We start from the raw sequence: 26,679 nt of genomic DNA, 5'->3' as shown, positions 1-26,679 counted from the left end.
GATTATAAATTGCTTTTACACCTGAATTCAAGATGAGCTCTTGTGGTCTTTAAGGCCTATTAAATTGTAATCTCTTTGTTCATGAAGTTTGATACTTCCTTTCCTCAGCAGGGCTGTTAACTTTTTCAGGATTAACTAACTGAACTTTACATGCTTGATACATAAATAGAAAAAAAATACTTCACTGTGTGGGACTAGATTTTAATGCCCTGTAGTGTTTCTCATTCAGGGCCTGAATTGAAAAGGGCAAAAAAGAAGTCAGGCATTATGTAATGTGATGAACCACGTAGCTTTCCCATCTTGTGTACGTGTACAATGTAGAGACATGATACATAGTTCTGAAATGCTTCCTATGCTCATGCTTTTTACCCCTATGCCATGATTTTTGAAATGTGAAGCCAGCATCAAGTTGTTTTCTTGCTGATTATAAAAATCCCAAGCCAAATATTGGGAAACACTTTTAAAGTTTTGTTCAGTTACAGATGTTTTCCCCAAAGAATAGCAATTTCTTGTAGCAGCTAACTTTTGCATTAGAATAAGCTTTGGGCTTGACTTGATAGTTTGAAGTGAAATGTATCATTCTTTTTTATTTAGAAAGAAATGCTCTTTACTGGGTAATTACAGCATGTATTGTGACCTGATTTCATTTTATATCAGTTCTTATTAGTGACATGAGGAATATCCACAAGCCTTTTTTAATGCCCACTGGTGCTCTGCCTCTAAAATTAATTCTATGCAGTTTAAAAAAGTGGCAAAAAGAACAAAATTGCCTTGAAAGTACAGTCATCATAAATCTGGATGCACTTTGGAGGACTGATAGTTGAGCCCAAGTTTTCTCATTTGATGAAAGCTTTAATCTCTGCTAAGACCTGAGTAGATTTGCTATTTCTCCAATTTCCTTCCCCAAGCATTTTTACTAATATAAGAGTCATACGGAACAGAAGTAACTTACATCACTTTAGTTACTGTTTGAAGCTTATCAGTTATAAGTTACAATTCCTAAAAGAAATACTGCTCTGAGATTCCGTAAGGGAGTAGTGCTGCTCCTGGCTTTAAACACCTAGAAAAGCCTACCTAGAAGTCTGCAGATGGAAATGGTGGTCATGGCATGTGCCGAGAAGGGGATTCATCAGGAGCCACCATTCCCTCTCATGGTAAAAGGAGGAGTGGGGGTCACCTGTGGTGGGGAAATCCAGCAGCTGCCATGCTCCCCCAAAATGCTCTTTGGAAGAGTGCAGGACATCAGACCTGCCACCCAATTAAATTTACCATTTTAAATTCCCTCTGGAGAAACTTTGGCACTGGTTGTGGAGGCCTGTTTGGAAGGTCATAGGGAGAGTGAGCATATAAAGGAATTTCAGCTGCAGTTTTGAGGATGAATGTTTTGCCCTTTTGCAACCAAATACCGGATGTGGGTGTAGATGTTTTTTTATGGCCACCTTGGCCATGAAAGATAAAGCTTAAATGTTTTTTTGGTATAGTTTTCGCAATAGGAGCAGAGCCACAGAAGTACAGATTGTTGCCATATTTCCACAGCTCACCCTCTGTGGACAAGATAATGATGTCCTTCTACATTTAACTGGGGGGAAAAATAAAAATGTTTCTCAGCTCCTTGTAGCAATGATTGTGATGTGATTCCAGAATTCTAGAAATGCAGGTGAGAGCAGCACATTCAGTGTGGACTCATCTACTTAAATGTGAGTGTGAAAAGCCATGCAACACCAATAAACATGTTCAGCACCAGATCCTTGTTGCACAGAGTGGGATATGTCATCAGATTGCATCACCTGGCCAGCTAGAGCAGCCAGAACTAATGGGAGCTGCATATGTGCTGTTGTATTTTGCCTTAAAATAAAACCCCATTCTCCAAGGGAGTCTTATCCTGGAGTTCTGATCAATTTGAGATTGTACAATGAAACAACTGAGCCATATCTTGAAAAGTAAGATTTTTATTTAACTAAGCGGTACTGCCTTGTGAGATAATTTTCTTATAGCTGTTTTTGGGGAGTTATATCCAGAAACAGAAAAGCTGAAAACAGGTCGTTACATATTCATCTGTGGAATATTCAGCTACTTCAGTGATAGTGCTTGCAATAGAGCTTGGAAATAGATGTGAAAACTGTGTTTCAGGTTTTGTACAAGTTGAACTTTCTTGAGGTCTGCCTGGTTAAATTTGGACTGATGGTACAGGAATGGTGAAGGCTTTATCCTTCCCAGACAAACTGCTTCTGAATGCCCAGGGCAAGAAGCCTGAGGGATGCTACAGGCTCTTTTGAAAATCTTTCAAATGAAAAAGTGTGAGAGAAAACATTACAGTTTTAAAGTCATTCACCCTGCTTCGAAAATTCAGCCCAAAAACTACAAATTAATAGAGTTGCAAGCATTTGAAAGTGAATTATTGTACAGAGTATAAATCAACCTGAAAAAGACATGCTATTCTTTCCTTCCTTATAATCTTAAATTGGCAACTTAAGTCTTTCCTTTCAAAGCACAGCATTGTACAGTCAGAGGTTTCTGGGTATATTTTGTAATAATGTTTAGTTAAAGTCATCCTGCAGCTTTAAGCTGGGGAAGGCTCACTTTTTCGATGTGTAATATGTAAGATTTAATTAAAAGGCTGAGTGCAAGCTAATTTTACTTTGGGGTTTCTGCAAAGTACACCTTTCACTGAGTGCACTGAATAAACAAACACTGTTTTTGTAGCAGGCAAGAGATTCTTGGGGTAAAATAAGCTCTCTGCCAAGGAGAGGAAATCTGCCGGTTGAATGAACTAAAAGCTGTCAGAAGTGATCATTAAAGGAATGTTTTGGAGGGCATTTTCCCTTTTAAGTTTACCTGAACTGCTCTTCTATCCAGCTACCATAGAAAAAAAGGACAGAATATAGAGAATCTGAATTTTAAGCATTTGCAAGTAAAGAGCATTTTGCAGGACACTCAATCAATGAGGTCTGTATGATATTTGTAACAAACAAATATTCCTTATATGAAGAACAATTCCCGAATTGTAATCATAAACATTTGTGTCAGTTAAAATTCTTGGAATTTGGGAATGGAATAAGCTGGGACTGACTCCCCACTGCCACCAACCCCAATTAAACATTGGTGGAACTGGTTGGCTTTGATCTCTGACCAGAGATTTAACTACAAGCCTTGCAGCCATACATTATCAATGAAGCTTTATCTACTCCAGAGAGTATGTTCTGAAAGCAGACTGCTGGGTTTTCTCCTCTGAATTACATATGAGGCTTTGCATAGTAATTGATATTGGCTAATTTAACATAACAATAATACTAGATGATTTGTTTAGCTATTATGGGTTTCTTATTTTAAACAGGGACAAAGTTCCTTAAAATCCTGAAGGCACATATGAGGTGCTAAACAAACACATTGGTTACAGCTGTTCAGAGCAGCAGATTCAGTTTTATGTAATATCAAATTAAATTAGGCAACCAGTGTGGTTGTAAGTGTAGTTATTAAATAATGTTATATATAACAGGAAGAAAGCTTTAGTTTTCAGATTCTGGTACCTAAAGCGAATGTTGTGTTTTATCTGATTTTGGAAGTACCTTGTTTTGAATGAGTGTGTGGTATAGCTTTTTTTAAATCTTGGGAAAGTATTTTCCTAATTTATTTCTTACATTACATATTAATTGCATTGGAAATCTGATATGTGGAAGATAAAATTTAGTATAGACAGTATCAAAAGTTGTATAGGTGTAAGGGAAGGGAAATGTGTGTGTCATGAAAGCAGCCCCAGTTTGGGATGTCAGGGAGAACACAGAGCTGATTTCTAACCTTTAATTTACTGTGGCAGCAGAAAGCTGCGTTAGAGGAAAACTTCTAATATTCAGAGACTTCTCTCAATTACTATGTGTGAATGCTTGGTCAGCCCTTATCACTCCTAATTGGAGCAGGGAAGTGTCAAGTCATGATTTTAACATCAGGACTTTCAGATTTGACATTTAAATTCAAAGTTTAATTAGAAAACTTGAAAATGGAGGTTGAAAGTAAAAAAAGTATCAAGCAATTTGATTGTCTCAAGTTTGTCAATAATTTCCTAAAATTAATTTTCTTACACTAGGAAAAAGATTTTGCCTAAATAATTTATAGAAGGTAGGACTTGCAGATATTAGCAGTGTAGAGAATTCCTTAAGAAATTTTGTATTTTGTGTTTAATTTGCCTCTTCATTTTGAAATAATTATTTGTTGCAAAAATCTTTCTCTGCTGGCAAAGCTAAAATGTCTCCAACATTTTATGTAGGTTCTTGGAGTAAATATCGAACAGTAATATGAAGTCAGATTTTTCGTTGAAAGTAATACCAACATTTTTAAATAAATTGTTAAATAACTAATCAATTTTCACATTAAAGCAAGACAATGTCATTTCACATATTTACATTTAAGGGTTGAGCTAACCTGAAAAAGCATAAGCTTTTTGCAGCGGAAAAGCTTATATCTTGTCATCTATCTGGAATTCTTTACCAGCTTTGACTGTTTACATAAAGTATGGTGATCTTGAACAAAAGATAAATATGCTTTGCAAGCACAAACATCTGCTTTTGTGAATGTGTGTTTAAAAAAAACACCGTCTGTCACAGTAGAGAAGGGTTCTAAAAAAGGTGAGGGGAACAGAACAGGGGAAAGAAGACAGGAAAACTGTAGACCTGCTTTTTGCAGGGGCAGATTGTGCAAAATAATGATTAAAAAGTAATATTTTATTTTTCTGGAACTCAAACACTGAGAAGTTTATACAGGAGCACTGTGGGGTTTTACTCCTCAGTCTATAGGTCTGATCATCATCTGAACTGCTTTCAAGGAGTAGGAACCTCCCCGGTACTCAGCCCAAAATATTCCATCCTGGTACTTGCTCCTGTAGTGGCCTCCTCGGTACCAGACCCCGTTGAGGTTGGAGTGAGCACACGCATTGTACCACCAGCCGCCCTTGTGGAAGTGAGCACAGTTTCCTGTGAACAGAAGGAAATGGGTGAACTTCAGCTTTAGACAGGAGAAAATGGAGATTACTAAATGTTTTCACATTGGAGCTTATTCTCAGAGGCAACTTGGATGTACTTCATAGCCTGTTGTGGTCACATCTTGCTGTTCTTCCTAAACTATAAACTCTGTTGTCACAGCAACCATTGCTGGAGGGGGTGTGGTTATTGACATGGTCTTTAATGTGACAGCTGAAAATGAAGGAGAGAACTCTTCTCAGCCTGCCAGCACTGCTTCTCCATGAGCTAACACCTAAGGAACTCGGATCATGTGCTGTTTGGAAATACTTGAGCGGAAGCAATGTGAGTTGATACAGCCCTGAGCAGCACGCGGGGCCACAGCTCCACAAAGAGTTGCTTGTAACTTGAGTTTTTACTGTTACTGACTTGTCTAAGAGTTTGTAGGATTTGTCCAGCTTTATGGTTATTGACAGCTGAGGGAAAGCAGTTGAAGTATTGCACTCCCCAACCTTTCTTTTACTGCAAGGGGAGAACTGGAGAAAATGAACAAAAAAGTATGCTTTAAGGAGCACAAAACCAAGCCATATGCCTCTTTCTCAAGTACTGGTACATAACTGAATCTCTGCACACTTGCAGTTTCTTTCATGCTCGTCAGAGGCTTTAGTTCCTGGTGATTCTGATGTGGCAGCAGCACTGCTCAGGGATCACCTGGACAAATATTCTGACTGCAGTGATGAGCTAAACAGAAAATGACTGCAGTGTGTTGCCAGTGAGAGTAATAGAATTTGAATTTCTGACAGGTGCAGGGGCTCAAAGAGAGCCCTGCCAACCTGATTTTTATCATCATTGATTTGAAGCATCTTCCAATGTGGCTGTTTTATCAGAATTTACGTACTTTTTTATACTATGCTGTATTTTTGGAGGTGGTGTAATATACATTACTGCTGGAATATACATTACTCACTTTTCACACCCATAGTGCTTTCCTTACCTGAATACATGTCCCTGTCCCTGTCCAGTGTTGTGAATTGCTTTCCATTGTGCCATATCATGGAGTCACCAGCATTGCCCTGGTATGTTCCCAGGCGCAGGCGGTAGAATTCGCTCTCAGGCTCCAGGCGGAAGCTGCTGTACTCGGCATAGACCTTCTTGTTGCTCCAGTCCTCCAGCTCAATCAGTAGTCTGTAATTATCCTGATTGCTGAGCATGTAGATATTCTCTAGTCCCAACCAGTACTCTCCATCAATGTTCCCAAATCCTTTCTGTGCAAAAGAAGATCAGAAGGTGCTGTTACTTTAGTTTTCTGTGTTTGTCAGGATATTCATCAGCAGGAGCGTTACAAACCAGTGGAACTTGGGTACTGAAAGCCTTCAAAGTTCTGAATGACTTCAACCCATGCATTTAAGTGCTTTACTTTGCTGCACTGGGATTGCTAAGCTGTGTGAGATGCTGCCAGAACTGGTAATGGTGCTGTCATCCTCTTTTTAAGATAAAAGGAGGGAGAATAGGGAAACTGATATATTATATTTCTTGGCAAAGTGAAGGGGATTTGTAATAATACGTGAATAATGGAATTTTAGGTTGTATTTCCAAGTTGAAAAAGGTATTTATGGATCAACACTCTCAATGTTCAAGGCAAGTAACTTCTTGTTGCTTTTATATTGCAATTAGTGTTGGTTTTTTTTAGCATAAATTTAATCCCACAATTCCTCTGCGTTCTTTACTGGATTTATTGGAAATTAAATATAAAGCTATCTTTTCTTGCAAATCACAGACTACCAGCACAGTAGCTGTGAAATTCTATTTCCTATTTGCTGTCTCCTTTCCCCAAGTAAAACAGTTGTTAATGTTTGGTGTTGCATTATGTTCAAAATGTTTGTGGTTGCTTTATAAGACTCTACATAACTGCCTTAAAAATTTTATAACATTTAGCAACTCCAAAACCAATAATGTACTGCTATGAGAAGTAAAGACTTTGTATAATTATCAATTTATTTTTTGAGTAATTGGTTTAGTTATTATTGACTTAGGGATCAATATTTGAATCACTATATTCCAAGAATGCCAGAAGCAAAAATCTTTGCACTAATTTTGTGTCACATGTGTATGAAGTACTATTATTATTATTACTGCTACTACTCTTCCTCCAAATGAGTTATCTTCAAATTTCCTGTTTAGCATGTAATTACTCGAAAGCAGCATCCTCTTGTCATCCTAGACATTCTGCCTGCTAATGCATAATATCACAGTAACACACAGGAATGTGTTTTCCTTCACTAGCCTGACATCTTTAGATTTCTACCCTAAATTAACAGGTGGGAATTATTTCCTTTTATTCATTATTAAGACTATTTTTAAGTCTAGCCCCTAATCCAGCAAATCTATTAATGTGTTTAAATGAATAATTCCACTGGCTGAGTTTGCTTATTCATAAGGGAGACAGTGAAGCTTTACAAGTACTTACTGTAGTTCTCAGTGTGTTAATAAAAATCATGTGTTCAATTAGAACTTTGTAATAAATGACTTCCCAGCCACTGCATCTCCCAGTTGTGTTGTGCATTACAAACCCAGGCTGTTTCAGACAAGTTGGTTCATACAAAGTTAACCATGCATTAAGGGAAGTAGGACTAAAATATGTTTGCCTCTGAGGGATGACCACTCTTTTCAATTATCTTTCTTCATCCACTCATTTTCTGCATTCTAGAATTTACCTTGTAACTGTCCCAATTCCTGAAAAAGTTGACAGATCCATCTGTCCTCTTCTGGATTACTGCCCATCCTCCAGGGTCCAGGCTGTTCTCGCACCAGAGTTGCATTGGCTCATTGCTATTTTCGGGTTTGATCATGTAGATCCCACTGTTGGAATGCCCAGCTTCCTTGGCTTGTTGGCAGTCTTTGAATGGACCTTTTGGAAAAGAAATACTGTAAGCATTCAAGCTTGGCTGTGCAGTGCCCATTGTCTAGGAATATTTTGTAATGGAAAGTCGGTAATTGAATTAAGGTATAAACCTACCATGGAAAACAGTGCAAAAAGTTACTGTGAGATTAACTGTATATATAAATAAACATGTCAACATCCTCTCTCCATGTATTTTTGAACAAAAACTTCATTTTTCTAAACGAATAATAGACTTTGGTTACCAACACCCAATTTTTTTTTGTCTGCTGTGGCAAAGATTTATACTCTGGCTCTTGATACTGCAGTGCATTATGAATTTTTTCATCAAGTATTTTCTTCTTTTTTACAAAAGTCAGACATCAATTTACTTCATTTTCCAGGGCACCAATTTGAACCTGGTGGAGGTAAAAACCAAAACGCACTCAATACCCAACCAACCCTCTCTATTTTTGAATATATGAGCAGTTTGAGAGCTGCTGTAAAAAATACTTACTTCCAGAGCCTACAGATAAGGAATTTAGTCAAAGAGAATTCTTACATGGCATAATTTTTTGCCTTTATGTACTTACCCAGTTTGAGGATTAGGCTGTTAACTGTGGATAGGAATCTTTTTAAGTCTCATGTGTCATCCTGGTGTGATATGTGTAGATGGATACTGATGAAGGAAATAAGCAAGCAAGGATTTTAGTGCAGCTAAAAGGACTCCCGTATTTGTTTGCAGGGCTGTGGTTGCACAAAATTGCTGTTGCTGTTGAGTGCTGCTTGAAAGCTCTATTTTAGTCCATGTGAATAGTGGTTTTGCAAATAATACTTAGAGAAGAGCATCTGGTCATTCTCTAAGAAGGATGTAGCTTACATGTCTCTGAAAACTTTGCCTAGTTTGCGTTTCAATTTTTGGTAATGTTTTTATTTTCTGCTTTTTAGAAAAGTTTGTTTGTCTGCCATTACTTCAGTTGGTTTAGAGAAACTGGTAATTTACTAATGAAAAGCAAAATGTGTTCTAATGACTGGTTAGTGGTAGATGCCCTAAATGTATTTGAAAACTCAGTACATCTGAAAATAAATTAGCTACAGCTTTCCTCTCTTTCCAGAGGGCTTATTTTCTCAAATCTCCTTGGAAGTTCAGAGAGAACTCATCAGTCACAGAAACATGTTTGCTCATGTGCAAAGCAGCATAGAAGACATTTGTTGAGGTTATTCTTTAATCAAAAGTAGAGGCTGAGGGAAAGGGACTTTCATTGCAGATTAAGCTTCTGTGACAAAAGCAAGCTGAAAATCGCACTTAGATTTTCAGGTAGTAGTTGCCAGTTGGACAAGAATGTAATTAGCAAGAAATCCACAAAGCATTTCATATTAGTTGGAGTGCATGAAGCTTGTGTGTCTAATGAGAAGTACTTGGAGCTTCTGGCTGTGACAGGAATGTCACAGACCCTGAGCCATTGCTGTAAGTACTGCTGCACTGTCAGGATGGTGATGGCTTTGTCATTCTGCCAGTGCAAGCACTGCCACCTTAGGAAATAAATCCTTTAGCTTTGGTATACCAAGTGCTTTTTTTCCCCTCTTGTTCACAATCAAAATTTCCATGTAGATTATGAATATTGCAGAGTTTGTCCAGGGGGTAGGTAATTGCCTGGACTAAGTTGGATGTCATTCCCCTTCCTTGAGCTGTCTGAAGCAAATTTGGGTGCTCTATAACTGAACAGAGATTTTGTTCCAGAAGTATTTTTTGCAAAACAATTACTGCTTTAGGAAAAGTATAAGCAGACAAGCCTTATTTTTTGTAATGTTTGTTGAACATTAAGAATAGCTTAATTAGATCTGCTAGGTATCATGTCACATGATTATCACTGCAGGAGGAATTGAGCACTTGTTTTTCCTCAAGAGACCCAAGCAGATGTTTGGGGTAATTTTAAGTAGTTTTTAGGCAGACAGAATTATACCAGTCTGTCTATATAATACTTGGATCACTTCTGGAGTTCAGCTGTCTTTAAGTTCACAGGATGCAACTAGTCAACTTTGATGCTCAGCTTTGTCTGCATGTATTAAGTTAATGTTGTGGTAGAGGTAATAGACTTCTGCTCTTAATGTAAGGAAGTCCAGCATATCGCATAATTTTTGGTGTATAGCCTTGCATCTTTTTAGAGGAGTAAATTTTGTTATATGTAATTGTTTCAAGTTTGTGTTTTAGGAACTGACCTTTTTCAGTGGAAATACCAAGATTTGTGAGACAGTGTGAGATTCTCCACAGTGCTGGTGTGAGTGGAAGTCTGATACAAAAAGAATAATTTTCTGTTTAAAATCTTAGATTTTGTATTTTATACAAGGAATAAGTATCTCATGCACATCTGGTCTTGTGTAATAGTCTGTACACTAAGTTGCTGAGACAGCTATAAGTCAGAAATACTCTAAGAAGATGATCTGCTAAATATTTCACTTCTAAAATTCTGATTTAGGTGTATGATTTAGTGCAGATCATATTCTGTGCTAAATTAAATGAAGTAGAGAAGGAAAGGGATTAAATATTTTAAGTTGAAAGCTTAACTTGATGGCTGAATCCCATTTTGAGATGCCAAATGTTATCTCAGGCAGATGATATAGAAGCTCTGCTTGTGTAAGGCCCATATAGAGGATTTTTGGGGACAGTAGTAGAGGAAAAGTGCCAAATAAAATTGGACATATATTAAGAAAAGAAGCTATATCATTAACCAAGGGGCATTAGAAACAGAGAGGGAGGGTGTGATGTCTAATTTTCAAGTCCCTGGTTAACTTGAAGCCTACTTTTTGCAAAAATAGTGGCAGTAGTTTTGGGTGTCACTGGTTATTATTCCAAATATTAAGGTAATTGTGACAGCTGCATTTCACAGATACATACACCTTCCGCAGTTTTTAGAGCAATTTTGGTACAAATTAACCAAAATAGAACTTTGTCCTTCTATTCCCCATATATTTTGCATTTTACTCTCCACCCACAATATTAAGGTGCACATTGACCTTTCTGACCCATCTGCTGCATGCAAGTATTTGTTAGGAGGTCCAGGTATTTATTCTGACATAAATCTTTAACAGGCATATTTCTAATTGGGACTGTCCGGTTTTCATTGGTCTTTTTTGACATCTTTATACGTTATTGTGGATAATTTATAAATATTCTTTATCTTTTAACTGTAAAGTTGTTTTTTTATGACAGTTTTGGCTCTGTGCACCATTAAATGTGTTTACCTTAATTTTAAAAATCAGGGATAGTAACTGGGCATTGTGTTGGAATGTACAAGTGTTGGTGGTGTTGACTGATGTTCTACCAGCTGTAGCAATTCTCAACCTTCCTTTTCCCAAGGCACTGCCAGAAACACTTAAACTTCCAATTCAAATATTTAGTATTAAAGGAAGGTGAATAATGTTACAATAAGCTTCCTAGGATTTCTTTGTGTTCACTTCCAAAAATGGATTCAAACTCTGAACACTCAGGGACAGAGGGGTTAGTGAACACCAGGGTAGATAATTTAGAGGTTAATACTTAGTGCTGTCACCTTGTTCTGTATGTGCAGCAGGCATTTATTAAGAAAAAGATGTATTCAGAACAGAATCTGGAAGCAAGGGTTTGCTGGGAAGCAGGAAATCATGGCTTTTTTTAGAATTATACATGTGCTGCCTGACCAGACATAAACGCAGTGCTTTGATAGGAACTGTTTCCTTTCTGTCATGATGTGCCACTGAAATCCGCATGACATCTGGCATTTTGCTTGGGCTCATGCCTGAATTTTCTGCAGACCTTGAATAAAAATAGTTGTTCTTTACATCAGCAGCTGGTTGGTTGTAATGCTGCAGACCAATCACAAATAAATGTTTGGCTTCATCTTAGGAACCAAGTTGAACTTTCAACTGTGACTAAAAGCACTTTGAAAGAAACAAAAACAAAACAGCAACCTAAACCCAAAATCCCCCACCAAACGCTTTTGCTGTGTTTACAGAAGTCAAGAGCAAGCACTGGAAGGGATGTCTGAAAAAAACTTTTTTCTGAATCCTTGAATGTTTTTTAAATCGTGATTCTGTCAAAATTTCAGTTAAGTGGAAAACATGATAGAGTTCAGGGCAGCTCAGGGGTAGTTAATTGTCCCATCACTAATTTTGATTCCTAGTGATACATGAATTTATCTTATGGTCTGCAGAGTGTTGTATGTGAAGATGTGGTACAGTCTCCTGAATGTATTTTCATAAGATTTATGGTTTTAGTTTAACTTGCCATCCCCTTCTGATATCAGATTACTGGGAATATAGTTACTGATTTAAAATTTTCAAAGCTCAGCGCATCTAATTGGATCCAGCCTTGATTCAATTATCCTTTCAAACTTACCACTCTTGAATATTTCAACTGAACACTTAGTGGCTCATTGCATGACTGTAGGTGGATTTAGATGTTCATTTTAAAGCAGGTCAGAATAGAAGGACAAAAATTCTTGTAGCAGAATTTTCTTCTGGCAACTGTAGATGTGTAAATATAAAGGACAACTTAAAATTACTGAATTTTACAATGTTTACAATTAATTAGTTTCTCTTATTCACCCTTGCCAGCTAATGTAACATGTAGCTAGCAGGCATCATCAAAGAAATGGGTAAATATTAGAAAGTTTATGCTAGTATTGAAGATTCATATTTTTGTAACTGAAACCCAGATGCAGAGAGGACTGCAATACTTTGTGACTTGAAGGCATAGATTGTGCAGATTGAATTTCTGAGTATCAGCCATTTTAACAAATTCATCTCATGCAGATTTAGGCCATTTGGCAAACGAAAGCTTTCCCTGGGAGGTGGAAGGGGGAGAGAAAATCAGGAGCAAGGGTGAGCTGTACAAGGTACTTTCAATTCTTCCTTCTGTTTCTATGGTCGGGAGCGTTTCCCTCAGAAATGGAGAAATCTCAGGTTAGATAAACAGCAACAGGTAACTTACCCTCGTTAATCAAAGCCAGCGGTGGTACTCTGAAAGGGCTCTTTGTAGGAGAAGTGGCTGGGTCAGGTGGGGGCCTTACATCTCTGTCCCTGGGGTAGCCTGGGTCTCGCTGGATCTCATTGCCTCCCAGAAGGACGGGGGTGTAGGGCTGGCTGTTGGGAATGTGCTGCGGCACGACCTGGACGAGGGGCGGGGATCCATGGGTGTCCTGTCGCGAGAAGATCCGCAGGCACTGCTCCTCCAGCAGCGAGATAGTCACAGACTGGTTGTTCACCAGATCAGTCAGTGCTGCATACTTTACTTCAAGCTCCTTGTATTTTGTTGCCATCTTCAGCATTTCTGTTGTAATGTTGAGGACTTTGTTTTCCAGCTGGGAAAGCTCAAGCGAGTTGTCGCGCTTTCGAATGATCTCATGCAGCAGTTGCATGTACAGTTGGGTCACACGAGAGTTCATGTTCCGACTTTCTTTCCTCAGTAATTTGACTTCGTTCACAATGTTTCCATCCACATCCACTACCAACTGCAGAATGTCGATCTCCCGCTTCTGCTTGGACAGCACGTCCTTCAGGTTCTCGATGTCCATCCTGGTGACTTCATCTTTCCTGTTTCCAGTGCCTGGTCCGTTCGTGTTCACGCAGATTGGCCCTGTGATTTTTTGTTCTGGCACCAGGAAGGTGTAACCACATTTCTTCCCTTCCTCTCCCCCATCTGCTGAACGAGGCTGTCTCCGCTGGGGCATCTTGCTTGGCGTGGATTGTTCTGTGCAGCGCCCAATAGACAGCAGCAGGAACAGCAGGACACCCAAAGTCCACTTCAATATCTTCATTTTAAAGCAGCTCTGACTACTGTCAGGAGCCTGTTGAACAGATAAAAGGTAAAGTCAGTAAACCAGAGGCATAACTAAGGCTCTTGGACTGTTGAACTGCCTAAACTGATGGGTTTGCCATGCTTGCATGTGTGTAGCCAAGTCTTTGGAATCTCTTAGTTGGAGCTAGATTCCATTAGGTTGGCTTTCTATTTTGAGCAGTAAACACTAGAATTTAGATACAGGATTTAGTGGAGAGGTTGTTGCAATGGATGAGTTTTCTCTATTCTGTGTTACTTTTCCATTATCAGTTTGACTGTTCAGGTCTCTGCTCACTGCAATTACATGCACAAGGTTACAGAACATGGAGTGCTTGCAGAATGCCTTCCTGGAAGGGAAGCAGGGAGACAAAATTATTTATGTAGAAGTTTGAATTTGGATTATATAAGCCTTTCTGGTCCTCTTTTAGCTTTATACATAGACATTTAATTTGTTAAATAGTATACACATACTTATTCATATATACACCCATTTTTCAAATTTATTTACACACAGTAGACTTGAAAAATGCATCTTTAAGACTATTTTTGGACATGAGTGTTAGGCAGGAGATTGGATTTTGTTTCAAACATTGAAAATTACTTATTCAAGTGACTTTGAATTTGTAACAGCTAAGAACGCTGCTTCTCTGCATATGTGTCTGAATTTACTTGCCTTGAGATGAACGTTTAGAATTGTTGTCATGCTATTTTTGTGTCTTTGAGAACATCTTTATCCAAATAATGCTGAAGTATCACGTGTGGTATCATTACAAGTACCATACTGTAGAGTTTCATTAATCTTTTAAAGAAAATTAGGAATTTCTTTTAACTATAAAGAATTAAAGTGCAATGATAAAGATGCAGGAATCTTTTTTGATACCTGTTTTTAGCTTTAAATATTTGAGATTATAAACAATGGTGGCACTTAAATAAGGACAAATCCCTATTTTTTTATGGTTTGTTTGCTTTGTGAAGTAGATCACTCTTCTTTATCTTAGCTGCTGATCTGGCTTTCCTTTCCAGACTCCTTCTACAAGCCTTTGGATAGCCTCTGTATAGTGGCCTTTGGATAATTACAGAGAGAAATACAGTAAGAGCAGGGAAAGTTAATTATCCTGCTGTTCCTGCTAAGTCCAAGTTTAAGTATATTTGGCAATCCTCACACAGTGATCCTGAAGGAGAAGCAGAGCTGTGCTGCTTCCTTTACATTCACATTAGAAATGAGAAGGTGACTTTTGGGTCAGGTCACTTCTCCCAGTTCTGTTACTGGCTTCAATATTATTGCAGCCAGTGGTGTCTGCTCAACCTCAGGAAACCTGCCTTTATTTTTTGGCTTTACCAAGAGCAGTGGTTACAAGCTTCAAACCATGCTGTACCTGCAGTCAGGAGATAGAGCTAGCAATTCTGATTAAATGCTCAATAATTTTTTGTTTGTCTGGGGGTTGTATTGCAAGCCCTGTTTCTGGGAGAGGAGGAAAACACATTTAACACATACTAAAAATCCTTTCTTACCCTGTATAAGTGGAGGGAACACATGAGTATGAGGAAGTTTATTTTAAAAAAGTTACTTCTCTTCATTTGAAGTAATAGGTATTTTTGTGTCTACTAGTAAATACTTTTTATCAAAATCAAAACTTAAAAGTTTTGTTAATAGTTCTCTGCAGAAACTGTAAGTTCTGTTTAAAGTAAAAAAAAAAGGAAAAAGTATCACTTTTCTCCAGAGCTGGTTGTATGTTTTTCTTTGGTAATTTCAGACATTTAAAATATTAATCACTTGGACAGTGCTCAGATTTGGAAGTTCATCAGGTTAAATGTTCACATGAATCATGGGAAGCTCATGGGAAACTGGTCTGTGTGTGGTTTCTAACTTGACAAGGATGAGCTGAATTAATTGTCCAAAGTTTAAAACCTCTTTGCATCTCCTGCATTACTTTTCAGTAGTTTTGTGTCTACTATTTGTAGGTTGAGGGAATGAGACTTCATGGCATGTGGTTGAGGATGAAGCCATAGTACAAGTCCAGTATTTTACTATTTTCACAGTGTATAGTAGGTACTCCATAGTCCAAGAAAGTGAATAACATTTTAGTTCTTGGTAGCTTTTAAAGACCCTACAGAGTTACTGAAATAATGAATGGCTGGGGATTTCTCCCCACAGCAGCACATTTCCCTCGAGAAATACACAGAACTTAAATGAATCCTTCAAAACGAAGCATTGTGCAATGCAGCCCAGATTCTCCCTGTGTATTCTGCTGCAGTCTGCATTTCTTTTAATATTAAACGTGTTCATTTTGAACTTTTACCCTTATGTGTTCAAGTTTCAAGTTCTGTGTCTATACATGTGCTGTCAGACCATTAAATGAATTAAAGGGTCTAATACATCATAGCCAAATCCAGCAGCTGCATGAGATTATGCCCTAGAATTTGAAATGATTCAAATGTCTTGTAGCAAACTGAGACATTCAGATAAACAGGGATGAGTTCCTTCTGAGAATCTACCTGGTAGGGAGTGTGTATGCCTCAATGGAAGTGTTGATGTTGAAAAAAATTAAATTTCTTAAAATACTGCTTGTCAAGTTTCAGTAGCTTAATGCCTAACTTGTTACACAAGAATAGGTTCTGAGCAAGATATTTACCTGGAGTTTTAATCAGCTTAGAAGGAAATTAAAATACTGTTTCAGAAATTTCCTGATGTTCTGGGCAAGCAGCTTAAAAAAATAGGAACTGTTTATCCAAAGTATCACAGAATGATAACCTAATATGTAAATCCTAAATGACAAATTAAAATTAGAGCTGGGAAATAGTTTTAGGCTTTTTAAATCAGACCCATTTTGTCCCAGATTCCCAGGTTTAGATGTTTAGGTAGTGGCATAACTGTTAGGAGACAGCTGAGGCTCAGGGATCAGTTCAGACAGAACCATGGTCTCCAGCCCTCCCTGCAAGTTTGGAGTTGCCTATACTGAGTGGGTCTGCTGGAATACCTGGTGCAGACCTTGGAAATGAAACAAGGGTGTTTGTGATTACAGATACCATTGCTTTAAAATATGTTATTTAGCTCGTTATTGAATGTCATGTTTTTAAAATTAGAACAAACTGTCACTTCAGCTGGTTCTGTTGTGTTTCTGTGCCACCCAATTCTGGGTCTCAGATTTCTGTTGAAGTTTCATTACGTATGTTCTGGCCTGCTGATGTTTTATGGCTTCTGCTGGAGAAAATGTGCAATTATTCACAGCAACACAAGCTTCTTCATCAGCTTGTCAGAAACACTCAGAGCTGTGGACAGGGCTTCGATATAATTTTCTATTTAATGCCATTTCTTCTGGTTTCTTTCTTTTTGTAGAGGGATCCCTGTGCAAAAAAAAAGCCCAACTTCCTTTCAAAATTAATTTTTGATTTATTACTTTAAAAAGCATTTAAAGGTACAAAATTCCATTTTAAAAGAGCAAAACAAACCAATAACTGCTGTTTTAAATTGCTGTAACACAGACTGTGTTACCCTCCCCAAAAAAATATTGTAATAACAGAGTTGCATGGATGAGGATGTGGGGAAACGGATATACATTTGGCATTTTTTAGCTTTGTGCACAACAAACTATTTGTTCTTTGTTGTACTGATGTGACTCATGTTCAGCAGGATGTAAAATTTAGAAACCCACAACACAAATTGGAATCTGTTCTTTCAAAGCTGACGAAAGCTCATTCTGCCTGGGCAGTGTAGGGTGATAGGGGTGAATGTAACAAAGCTGTTGCTGGTAAATGTGAATGTAGGATTCCCTTTATATGTAAAATGCAGGATCAGTACTTATCTTTAGTCCAAATATTTATTAAATATGATCAAGTATGATCAAGTGATAAATGCCAGCGCTGCCCTCTTACATGTAACAGGAAGAGAAACACACTTGGTTCTTTGAGAAAGAATTACAATACTGAGACTAAAGATGCTCTGAACATGATACCAGCTAATCAGAGAACTCTGTTACTGATGTTACACATACCTCAGTTTCTGTTGAGCTTTGCCTAAGCAGCTGAAATCAATAAACCCAGCTATGTTCCCCTATGTCTGCACAGGCTAAGTGAGGATTTTTGGGGATTTTTTTAGCTTAAAACTGGGTCCATAACATTAGAAATAATACTAAAGTAGGGAAAATACTCTTCTTACAGAAGAAATGTTCACGTGGATTTTCAATATTTCTCTCTATTTAAGTTACTTCGCCCTATATAAACAAGTGCTTTTCTGGCAAGTCCCTCTGCCTCTGCTGAAATAACAGGATTACTTTCAATTGTATTGACTGGGATCCAGGAATAATATGTTACTGGGTTTTGTTCATCAGATACGTGATGTATTGAGTCACAGAATTCTCAGAGATTGCCATGAATCGGATTCCTTTTAGGAAACGCAATGTAAAAATCTTCAGGGGGTTTTAATGTTGTGATTGAAAGCATGTCCCTTTAAAAATTATAAAATCCTAGAAATTCTCCGTAGAAGAGATTTGTAAATTCTGTCACAGGAGATATTCCGAAAGCACAGCAAAATTTCATGGCATTTCCAGAATTTTTTGGTGAAGTTTTTTTAGTGTGGGGTTTCCTTTGCATTTGTTGGCAGCCGTTGTGTGTGTTTGCACTGTTTCAGCAGGCAGGTACAATACAGCAGTGCATTTTGTGTTAGGAAGTGTGTGATTTCGGGGCTCCAGAGTTCTGCCTAGAACAGATACTGAAGATATTAAGCATCTAGTTATGTTTGTTACAGAAAATTGTACTTCATTCATTGCTGTATAAATTTTAAGGACCAAACCAATAGGGCATATTACAAAAAACAAAGCCCAATAAAACAATAATTAAAACCTGATAGAGCCATGTAGTTATTGCAAAAGTTTAAAGGTTAAGAATTTCCATTCTCTTTAGTAATTTCCTTTAAAACTTCAAATAGTGGGGGTTTTTTGCCATACCTCAGATCATTCTTTTGGCAGCAGCATAATATTAGTATTGCGTTATTTGTCTTAAAATAAACATTTAAAAATTTGAACTCCAAAGTTGGAAGGCAGCACAGGAGAGAGAGCTAAAACCTTGTATATAGCCAGTTTATTGCTTTAAAATTATTGACTCAGCTGTTTTCATTTGTGGAAGATTTAAGAATTGTCCTAAGCAGTGTAAATCAAGCCCTTGGCTGATGATGAATGAATGGAGCCTGCTGTCCAAAGCGTATTATGTGCACATTATGTTTTTGTTGTTATTTAGATGATTCTCCTTCTTATATAAATCAGCACAAAAGGATGGTAAGGAAAAGGGCTCAAGAACTTGGAAAGGATCCATCTTTCTTGTTTGTCAAGGCTGCTTCAGACTTTTTTCCTCTTGTAGCTACTAAATCTTAATTAAGTTTGCCTCCTGTAACACTTTGTCTCTTTTTTTAGCCCCTTCATTCTCTCTTACTGTGTCAGGCATCTCTGACATTGTTAATGCAAGTAAATAACTTAAATTAATTTTAATTTTTCTTGATTATTTACTGTATTTTGATTTTCAAGTCAGCATGAAGGTTTTCTATGCTTTTCCTGTGTGTTAGCAAGTATTTTTTTGTTTCCATCTGTACTTTTGTCTTCTGTTTGTAAACAACTTTCTTTTTTTAATCATTGACTTGCAGCAGCATTCTGCTCCCTTCCTTCCCCTAATGAACTGTAACAAACCCCTCAATTTTCCACTTAATGTAGTGTTGCTTTGTACACTGCATTTCATGTTTATGAAATGGATCTTTATTTGGAAACAAACTGCAGTTCAATTGAGGTACAATTAACTTCCCAGAAATTGCTGAGGGAAGGGATTAGTGCCTGTTGAAGTAATGTCTTTAGATTTTCAGCTGCACAATTGATTGTGCTACAAACTCAGTTATGTTCTGAATCAGTTTATGACTCTGGTTTCTTGGTTGGCTCTAGGACTCGGGCAACTTCTGCTGCTCAGAAGTACCATAAATAAAAATGTACTTGAAACAATATACAATGATTGCTACATACAGATGTGCATTGATTTGCTTGGGACTTTTCACAGTGGTTTTATTGAGGTATCCATTTTCTAGTTCTAGTAATGCTAGGTCTATGCTCTGGTGTTGGGTGAAATCCAGCTTCCCTGAAATCAATAGGATTTTTGGCTTTTGCCTTCTGGTAGGATCAGAATTTCACATGAGTATGTTCACAGTACCCAAATTACATGCTTAGCAAAGAATCTGGTAGTGCTAATTTTCTGTAACTGTAGATAACAATACAGCTAAACAACTGAGACTTGTTCATCCCTACAACTGGAACAAGTTAGTCTGGGCTCTTATGCAGTGCCTTTTTTTATTCTTTCCAAAGTCTACCAAATGCAAATGCCACAAAAATGAGTCTTAATGTTAGTTGTCAAATTTTTCTCAGGCTGAGAGGGATTTGTTTCTTCACCATTCTGTGTTGAGGGAGATGTATGTAGCATTCAGAAATAGCTCAAAATAAAACTTGTAAGTAAGAATAACTTTAAAACTTACCAAGGAATAAAGTTTTCCAGCTGGTTTGCTTCTGTGGCAGATGGAAAATCCAGAGGCCAAGTTGCTTTTGCTTCCTATATTACCCGATGATGTGGAGTGTTAATCTGCAGCTGGAGCTGAAAACTGCTTTTGTCTTTCTCTGTTAGATCCAAGCTGTATTGAGGAATTGGATTTCTCCATACGATAACCAAGCTAACTAATCAGTTTAAAAAAAAAAAAAAAGAGAAAAAGCAATGCTCCAGTATGCGTTATTCCAGAAGAGAGGGAGAAATGTTTTTTGAAACTGCAGTGTTTGATTCTCACATGCAGAAGTGCTCTAACCAGCTACAGCTGACCCAGATTCCATATACATCACTTTTGGACAGTGTTTTTTCAAACAAACACACTCTCGGCTCAGCCGTTCAGCCCACCTATGATGTCACCGCGAGCACTCGCAGAGCAGAAGAAACTCCTCCTTCGGATTTCCTATCCATACCCTCCAGAAAAGGAGGGGGTAGGGAGGCTGAGAAGTTAGGAACAAGGAAAGATTGTTTGCCAGTAGAAGGGAGGTACCATATGGCAACGGACTGTGCAAGAGTTCAGCAGGCAATTACAAATCAAACATTTTTACTACGCTGCCTAAAGATGCCTTTCAAGTTATTACAGTACTGGGCTTCATTTAGAAGAAAGATTCTTTCAGGCTGATAAAACTCGATTTGTGTTGCTGGGAATAAAAGGGGCAGCCTGGCTGGATACAACAGGAAAAATGAACCATTTGTAGTCTAGAAGAATGTTCAACAGAATGTCGCATTCAATTCTTGACGTTCACTTAATAAGAAACAGTTCCAGTTGTTAAAGGCATGAATTCTCCGATACATGTGGAAAATGTTAAAACTCTGTGTGTGATGGTTTTGGGTAGGTATCAGAATATTTGATAACATCTGACTGGTGTTAGAAGTAGCAAAAGCCACAGAGATTATACTCTACAAGAAATGCAGAATCTGGGTTTGGCTTTGTCCGTACTCAGCCAGCACTCGAGTACATTCAATTTATTGTCATTGATCTTTCTGGTTTCTTCACAAAGGCAGTGCCAATTACATTTGAAAGAGAATTACCCTTGTACGCTTTCAAAATAATTTTAGATTTCATAGAAATGCATCCAATAAGTTTAGAGAATTGCTCTTTACAGAAGAGTTGTTGATTTAGCTAAAAGAAAAGATCAGTGCAAGTCATTCAGAGGTAATTGTAGAAATACAGTGGTTTATAAAATCTTGCATAATAGTGCAGGTGCCTGTTACAGGGAATTTCCATAAATATAGTTAATAAGTGTGATTTACTTCTTTCTGTGGAAGACTGAGCAGGTTTGGGATTTTTAAGGCTTGTTTGGACATGGGTTAGTAAATTAAGGTTCAGGACAGCTTACGCACTCTAGGTAGCATGGCAATTAAATGGGACTACCTGATGTTTCTGATTATGCTTTCTGGTTTTTAACAAACTGTTTCTAGCAGAACAAAAAATTGAGAGATTTAGTAGTATATCAGGTCATGTGCAATACCTTTTTATTCACTTTTTTATATGTCACCTTTCAACCGCAGGTATTTTAATTTGTTTCTGTGTGTGCGCACACACGTGCGTGTGTGTGTGTTGATTTTGGAGGGGTGCCCAGAGTTTCCCAGCTCACATTTGAGGACTGTACTGGTTAGGTGCTGTACAAACATAACTGTTGTTCTTGTGAGGTTGTATTAATAGTCTTCCACCTGTAAAGCCAAAGTTCTTGTTAGGATTTTGGTTATACAAGGCTTAGAGGTGAGATAAAATACAATTTTTAAATTTCCTTGTGGCTGAAACAAGTTTCTTAAATAATATTATTTAATTTTGTGTCATTTTTTAATTGGAATATCTGTGAAAGATGCAAGGGATGCAGACCAATTCCTTTAAACAGCAGATTTGTCAGGATATGTTTCATTGAGACAAATGGGTGAAGTTCAAGAAATGGAGCTGTGTTTAGAAATAAAAAAAACATTTTATCTAGGGCATCAATGTGTAAGGAGGAGGATTTTCCTCTCTACATGATTAGGGGATTGAAGGCAGCAGGTAAGGGATTTGAAAGTGATTTATCTAGAAGGTGTTGGATCTTTGGAGCTGTGATTATTACAAACTCTAGGATTCATTCGTTTCAGTCTGGGTGCTCATTTTCCCTAGTTAACCTTTCCCATGTTGCTGCAACTTGAATTTGAGTTTTTATTGAGCTTGAAGAGTTATGGGTATGATTTTTCCTTCTATTATTTTTTAATTGCTGAATTGAAGGAATGAAGTAGTAGACTTCCTAAACAATTAATTTTGATTGTGTATTTTAGCATTTTGTGTTTAATACGCTTCATATTTGTCAAGAGAATAGTAAATCGTTGCTGTAGAGATGAGATGTGTGAGTAGTTGTGCATGTCTTTGTAATTACTTTTAGATTTCTAAAATGATTTCCCAGGTAAATCCAAAATCCTAACCTGAGACAATGCTTTTGTCAGCCTGCTTTAATGTTAGTGGAAGCAAAAATTCTTCACAATATTCTTGATGAAGTTTTTTCTTCTGCTAAATGAAAGACACTAAACAAAGAAACTTTTCATTCTAATCTCATTTCAGGTATTTATCTGTCAGACTTGACATATATTGATTCTGCCTACCCCTCAACAGCGAGCATTCTGGAAAGTGAGCAAAGAACAAATTTAATGAACAACATTCTTCGAATTATCTCAGATTTGCAGCAGTCATGTGAATATGGTACGCTAGTGTTTAAATATCACAGTGTTAAAGAGAAAAATTTTAAAAGCTTTAATATTTGTCTGCTGTAATGAGATTTAAGTAATGACCCATATGAATTCTACTTACGCCCTCCTTCTTCCTCTTAGCCCAAAAGCCTAGGTTTATTCTAGTATTGTTAGTTATGACAGAGCATCAGGGTGAGGAGACAGAATAAAACTGCCTTTTTCTTACATCAAACAAATCAGTATTTATTTTCTGATGATAAATGTGTAGTAATACTTCATACTCAACAGCAGTTTTACTGGTATTTATAAGCTTGTATCTCTGTGTTTCATAATTTTATGACTGAATTCTAAAAGTAGGATTGCTTTTGGAGTAGTACTTTTACTGGAGATAATAAAATACATTCAGCTTGTCTTTTGGACATTTATAGTTCTGCCCATAGATAATGTATTTGTTCTTCAAAGATGGTTTCCCTCACAGTCCTCTTCCCATTCTAGTAAAGTCATAAGGCTGTGTTTGTGATGGCAGAATGTGAATTAGCACAGGATTGTGAACGACAGCTACAAACTGTAGTTTGTAGCTCCATCTCACATAAAAAAGCAAGAGTCCTCAGTCTGTTCAAATAGTTTCTGGACAATAACCTTGCTTACCAATGAGTGGTGCAGTGATAATGAATGTTGTCTGTTTTCCAGATATTCCTATGTTGCCTCACGTCCAAAAATATCTAAACTCAGTTCAGTACATAGAAGAACTACAGAAGTTTGTAGAAGATGACAATTACAAGTAAGTACAAAATGCTATAAACTGGCTATAACTCATTACAAAATAACTTCTGTAACATAAAGTCTGTCACTTGTGAGCTTACACTTGTATTGGGGAATTGTATTTCATATTATGTGGGTGGGTTGGAACTTCATATTATGGCAGGGGGTTGGAACTAGGTGAGATTTAGGGTTCTTCGGACCCACACCATTCTTGTGATTCTATGACTATGCACCTCAGATACACCAGTTGCAAGTAGCTGTTTCTCCAGCAGGATCCTGTGCTGAAGGCACTTTCCCACATGCTGGATGGCATCTCCTCCCTTTTCTATGTCAGCCTGCACCAAACCTTCGGTTTAGGTCAGCTTGATCTGCTGAGAAAGACTTTCTACATGTGGCTCACCTGTAACACTGTTCACTCAGTAAGAGGAATCCAGCGATTGGAGATGGCTTAAGTCATTCTTCATCAGGACAAAACCATCTGTGCATCCAGTCCCAAGTTCTTACTGAGGGTGACTTAAGGCTTTCACTTTCAGATATACTTCATTTTATACTTTCCCCTTTGATTAGGTTATAAAGTGTGAGTGAAGTGTAAACACTTGATTTTTGAGAGGCAAGTTCCTGTCCTTCTCTGTCCCTGCTTGTTCCTCCCAGCCTCCCACCCGAGGTTTCTATGTCTTTAATTAAAAGATTATTACTGTATTAAGTGATTTGGCATCCAGCAAAACGAGGGGAGGGAAATCTCTGGCAAGAGACAGGAACTGAGGATAGGAAACACCCTAAGGCAAATCTGTTGCCTATGAAGGAAGTTTTTGTTCATTGGTTGATGTGCTGGAGGTGGTTCCCCACCCATTCCCATCCTGCCCGCCCGGGAAGTTTGTCACCTCAGAGGGCTTGAATTGGTTGCTTGTGCAGCTTCCCTGGAATGGCAGGAGGGGGATGCACACTTCAGGAACAGCTGTGCTTTGCCATTTCATAGCCCTAACTTGGATTTACTAAAAGGCAGCGAATGGGGACCCTTCAGTTTATGTCAGAGAACAGTTAATGAGGACTCAGACCCTCAGCTTTTATTCTGAGGCTTGTAAATTGTTCTCTGCATGTCTGGGTGGGAACATCCAGCTTTACCTTTTCCCTGGGATGTTCTGCAGCCTGATTTGCGAAGTGTCACTTGGCTGTCACTGAGAGTAAATGTCTGTGGTCAAACATTTGAAGGAAAGGGAAAAAAAAAGCCAAACCAACCCAAACCCAAGTTTCTTGCGTGTAGTGTCTCCTTAGTAGCATTGTATTAATGAATTCCACCCTCCACCTTCACTGGGTAGGACTCACACTCACTACCAGTGGGAATTCTACTGATGAAGGAGCTGCCTTCTCTCCCTCCTGTACAATCCACATTTTGATAGTAGGGCAATGACTGGAGACAATGGCACATAAATCAGAAGCATGGCTGCTATTCACGTCTGGTTTTGTACTGATGGGTTTTGTGCATCTCCACACTGAATGGTTTTGTGGTCGAGGAGTGTATTTGAAAAACTGTTTTTACTTCAAGTGGTTCTTTTACTTTTCATCCCCTAAGGGGTCTGTCAGCAAAAAGGTTGAAGTTAGAGAACAGCGATTATGACTTGAATACATGTTTTTTCTTTCTATAAGATTTTATTCGAAAAAATTAAATTAAAAAATTGTAATGAATTGTTGCTAAACTGTCTGGGAATGGGAGGGAGAGGAGCTGTCAAACTTTAAACTTTTCCTTCCCAAAAATAAGTAGATGCTTTTTCAACCTTAGTAGTTTCAAAGATTTTAGTTCTGCAAACTGTGTGAACAAGTTACACTTTATCTTGCTGGAGTTATCTGCTCCTGTAGTCTGCCTTCTTTGTGGGACCGCTGGAAATGGCATTAAAAAGTTACAGAAAAAACTTGAATTATGGCTGAAATCAACTTGATAATGTATTTTCCAAAACACAAAAGGATTTTGGCTTTTGGACTAGTAAAGACAAAAGGCTTGGCTTGCACAGTGCTGCACTTTATACAAAAATTTAAAATATGAAGTGTTCCAACAATAAATATTTTAGCCAAGGTGGAGGGGAGAAATTGTGTATTTTTTTATTTTTATTTTTCCCAGGTTTTAGCTGGAGTAGCAGTTTCATGTGTCTGCCAGCCATCCCAGGGCGCTGGACGTCCTGGTGGTCTGTAAGAACCAAAGCAGTAGGCAGGAAAAATCAAGTTTGGAAATAGTGTGTGCTAAAGATAACTCTGCACTGTTTGTATTACCGTCATAGTATTTCTTGCAGTCATAGAATCAGGTAGCTTACAGTTGTAAATATAAAAAATGCTTCTTTACAAACTTATATTTTTATTTCCTAATAAACTAATTTTTAATGTTTCTTTAATGCAGACTTTCATTAAAGATAGAACCAGGGACCAGCACCCCCCACTCTGCTGCTTCCAGAGAAGATTTAGTAGGTAAATGCTTAATAAATGTGAGAAGACTTGAGGTTGTCATGTACATTATTTTAGAATTGCAAACGTGGAAAATATTTGCCTGAGGCTATAAAGAAGTGTGAAGTTTAAACACTGCATGTTTGTAATAAAAAGTCTAAAGGTGATCTGTAAAGAAGGAATTGAGTCTTTTTTTTAGGTTCTTGTATGTATTGTGGCACTAAGTTGTTAATGTCATTTGGGGTGAAGAGCTATTAAATATTCATTCTTTGTTGTGTCTAGACAGAAGAGCCTTCATCTAAACTTTTCATGGCATAACATTCTTCCAAAAATGAACATTCTTCTTGGTCAATGCCAAAAGTGGTTGAAGGCAGGAGTTTGAAAATGTAGAATCAGTGGGATGTGTCCAATGCCAGTATAGTGAATGCAACCACCTTTAGGACTTGCAAAATACTTGTGACTGGATGGTCTGTTTGAACTGTGTTTGCTTTTAGCTCTGTGCAAAAACCCTGAAATGCAGGGGGTTTAATTATCAATAGATCAATGGGTTTATTTGTAGCTGTCTCCTACAAAGGGAGTTTAGGAAGTTTTGTGCAACTTTT

The 26,679-nt window shown here is 37.7% G+C and overlaps 2 protein-coding genes across 6 annotated transcripts in view; one reads left to right on the top strand and one right to left on the bottom strand.

The window, feature by feature from the left end:
- The window catches only part of RALGPS2 (Ral GEF with PH domain and SH3 binding motif 2), a 111,589-nt gene that overhangs the window by 52,073 nt on the left and 32,837 nt on the right, over positions 1–26,679 (top strand). For all 5 annotated transcript variants that reach the window (XM_085068618.1, XM_085068617.1, XM_085068614.1 and 2 more), the window contains 3 exons: positions 22,761–22,898; positions 23,576–23,666; positions 26,034–26,101. In XM_085068618.1, coding sequence (XP_084924744.1) covers positions 22,761–22,898; positions 23,576–23,666; positions 26,034–26,101 — 297 coding nt within the window. The remainder of the gene's footprint in view (positions 1–22,760; positions 22,899–23,575; positions 23,667–26,033; positions 26,102–26,679) is intronic.
- Positions 1,934–20,550, bottom strand: ANGPTL1 (angiopoietin like 1). The gene is made up of 5 exons (XM_085068619.1): positions 20,145–20,550; positions 12,797–13,652; positions 7,664–7,857; positions 5,944–6,214; positions 1,934–4,964 (listed from the first exon to the last, which is right to left on the bottom strand). The coding sequence occupies exons 2-5, from the start codon at positions 13,620–13,622 to the stop codon at positions 4,777–4,779; spliced, it is 1,479 nt and encodes a 492-aa protein (XP_084924745.1). The 5' UTR covers positions 13,623–13,652; positions 20,145–20,550; the 3' UTR covers positions 1,934–4,776.

This window comes from Lichenostomus cassidix, chromosome 8, assembly GCF_008360975.1.
Source record: "Lichenostomus cassidix isolate B80296 chromosome 8, HeHo_3.0, whole genome shotgun sequence".
NCBI classification, from domain to species: Eukaryota; Metazoa; Chordata; class Aves; order Passeriformes; family Meliphagidae; genus Lichenostomus; species Lichenostomus cassidix.
The sequence above is the reverse complement of the archived record's forward strand: the minus strand, read 5'-3'. Positions and strand labels throughout refer to the sequence as shown.

Bases quoted from the DNA above. Each gene is read 5' to 3' on its own strand.
- ANGPTL1 (XM_085068619.1), bottom strand. From the start codon at position 13,622: ATGAAGATATTGAAGTGGACTTTGGGTGTCCTGCTGTTCCTGCTGCTG. The intron at 6,215-7,663 runs GTAAATTCTAGA...TCTTTTGCACAG, and splicing joins GGAATTGGGACAGTTACAAG to AAAGGATTTGGGAACATTGA. The intron at 4,965-5,943 runs GTAAGGAAAGCA...TTCTGTTCACAG, and splicing joins GGACAGGGACATGTATTCAG to GAAACTGTGCTCACTTCCAC.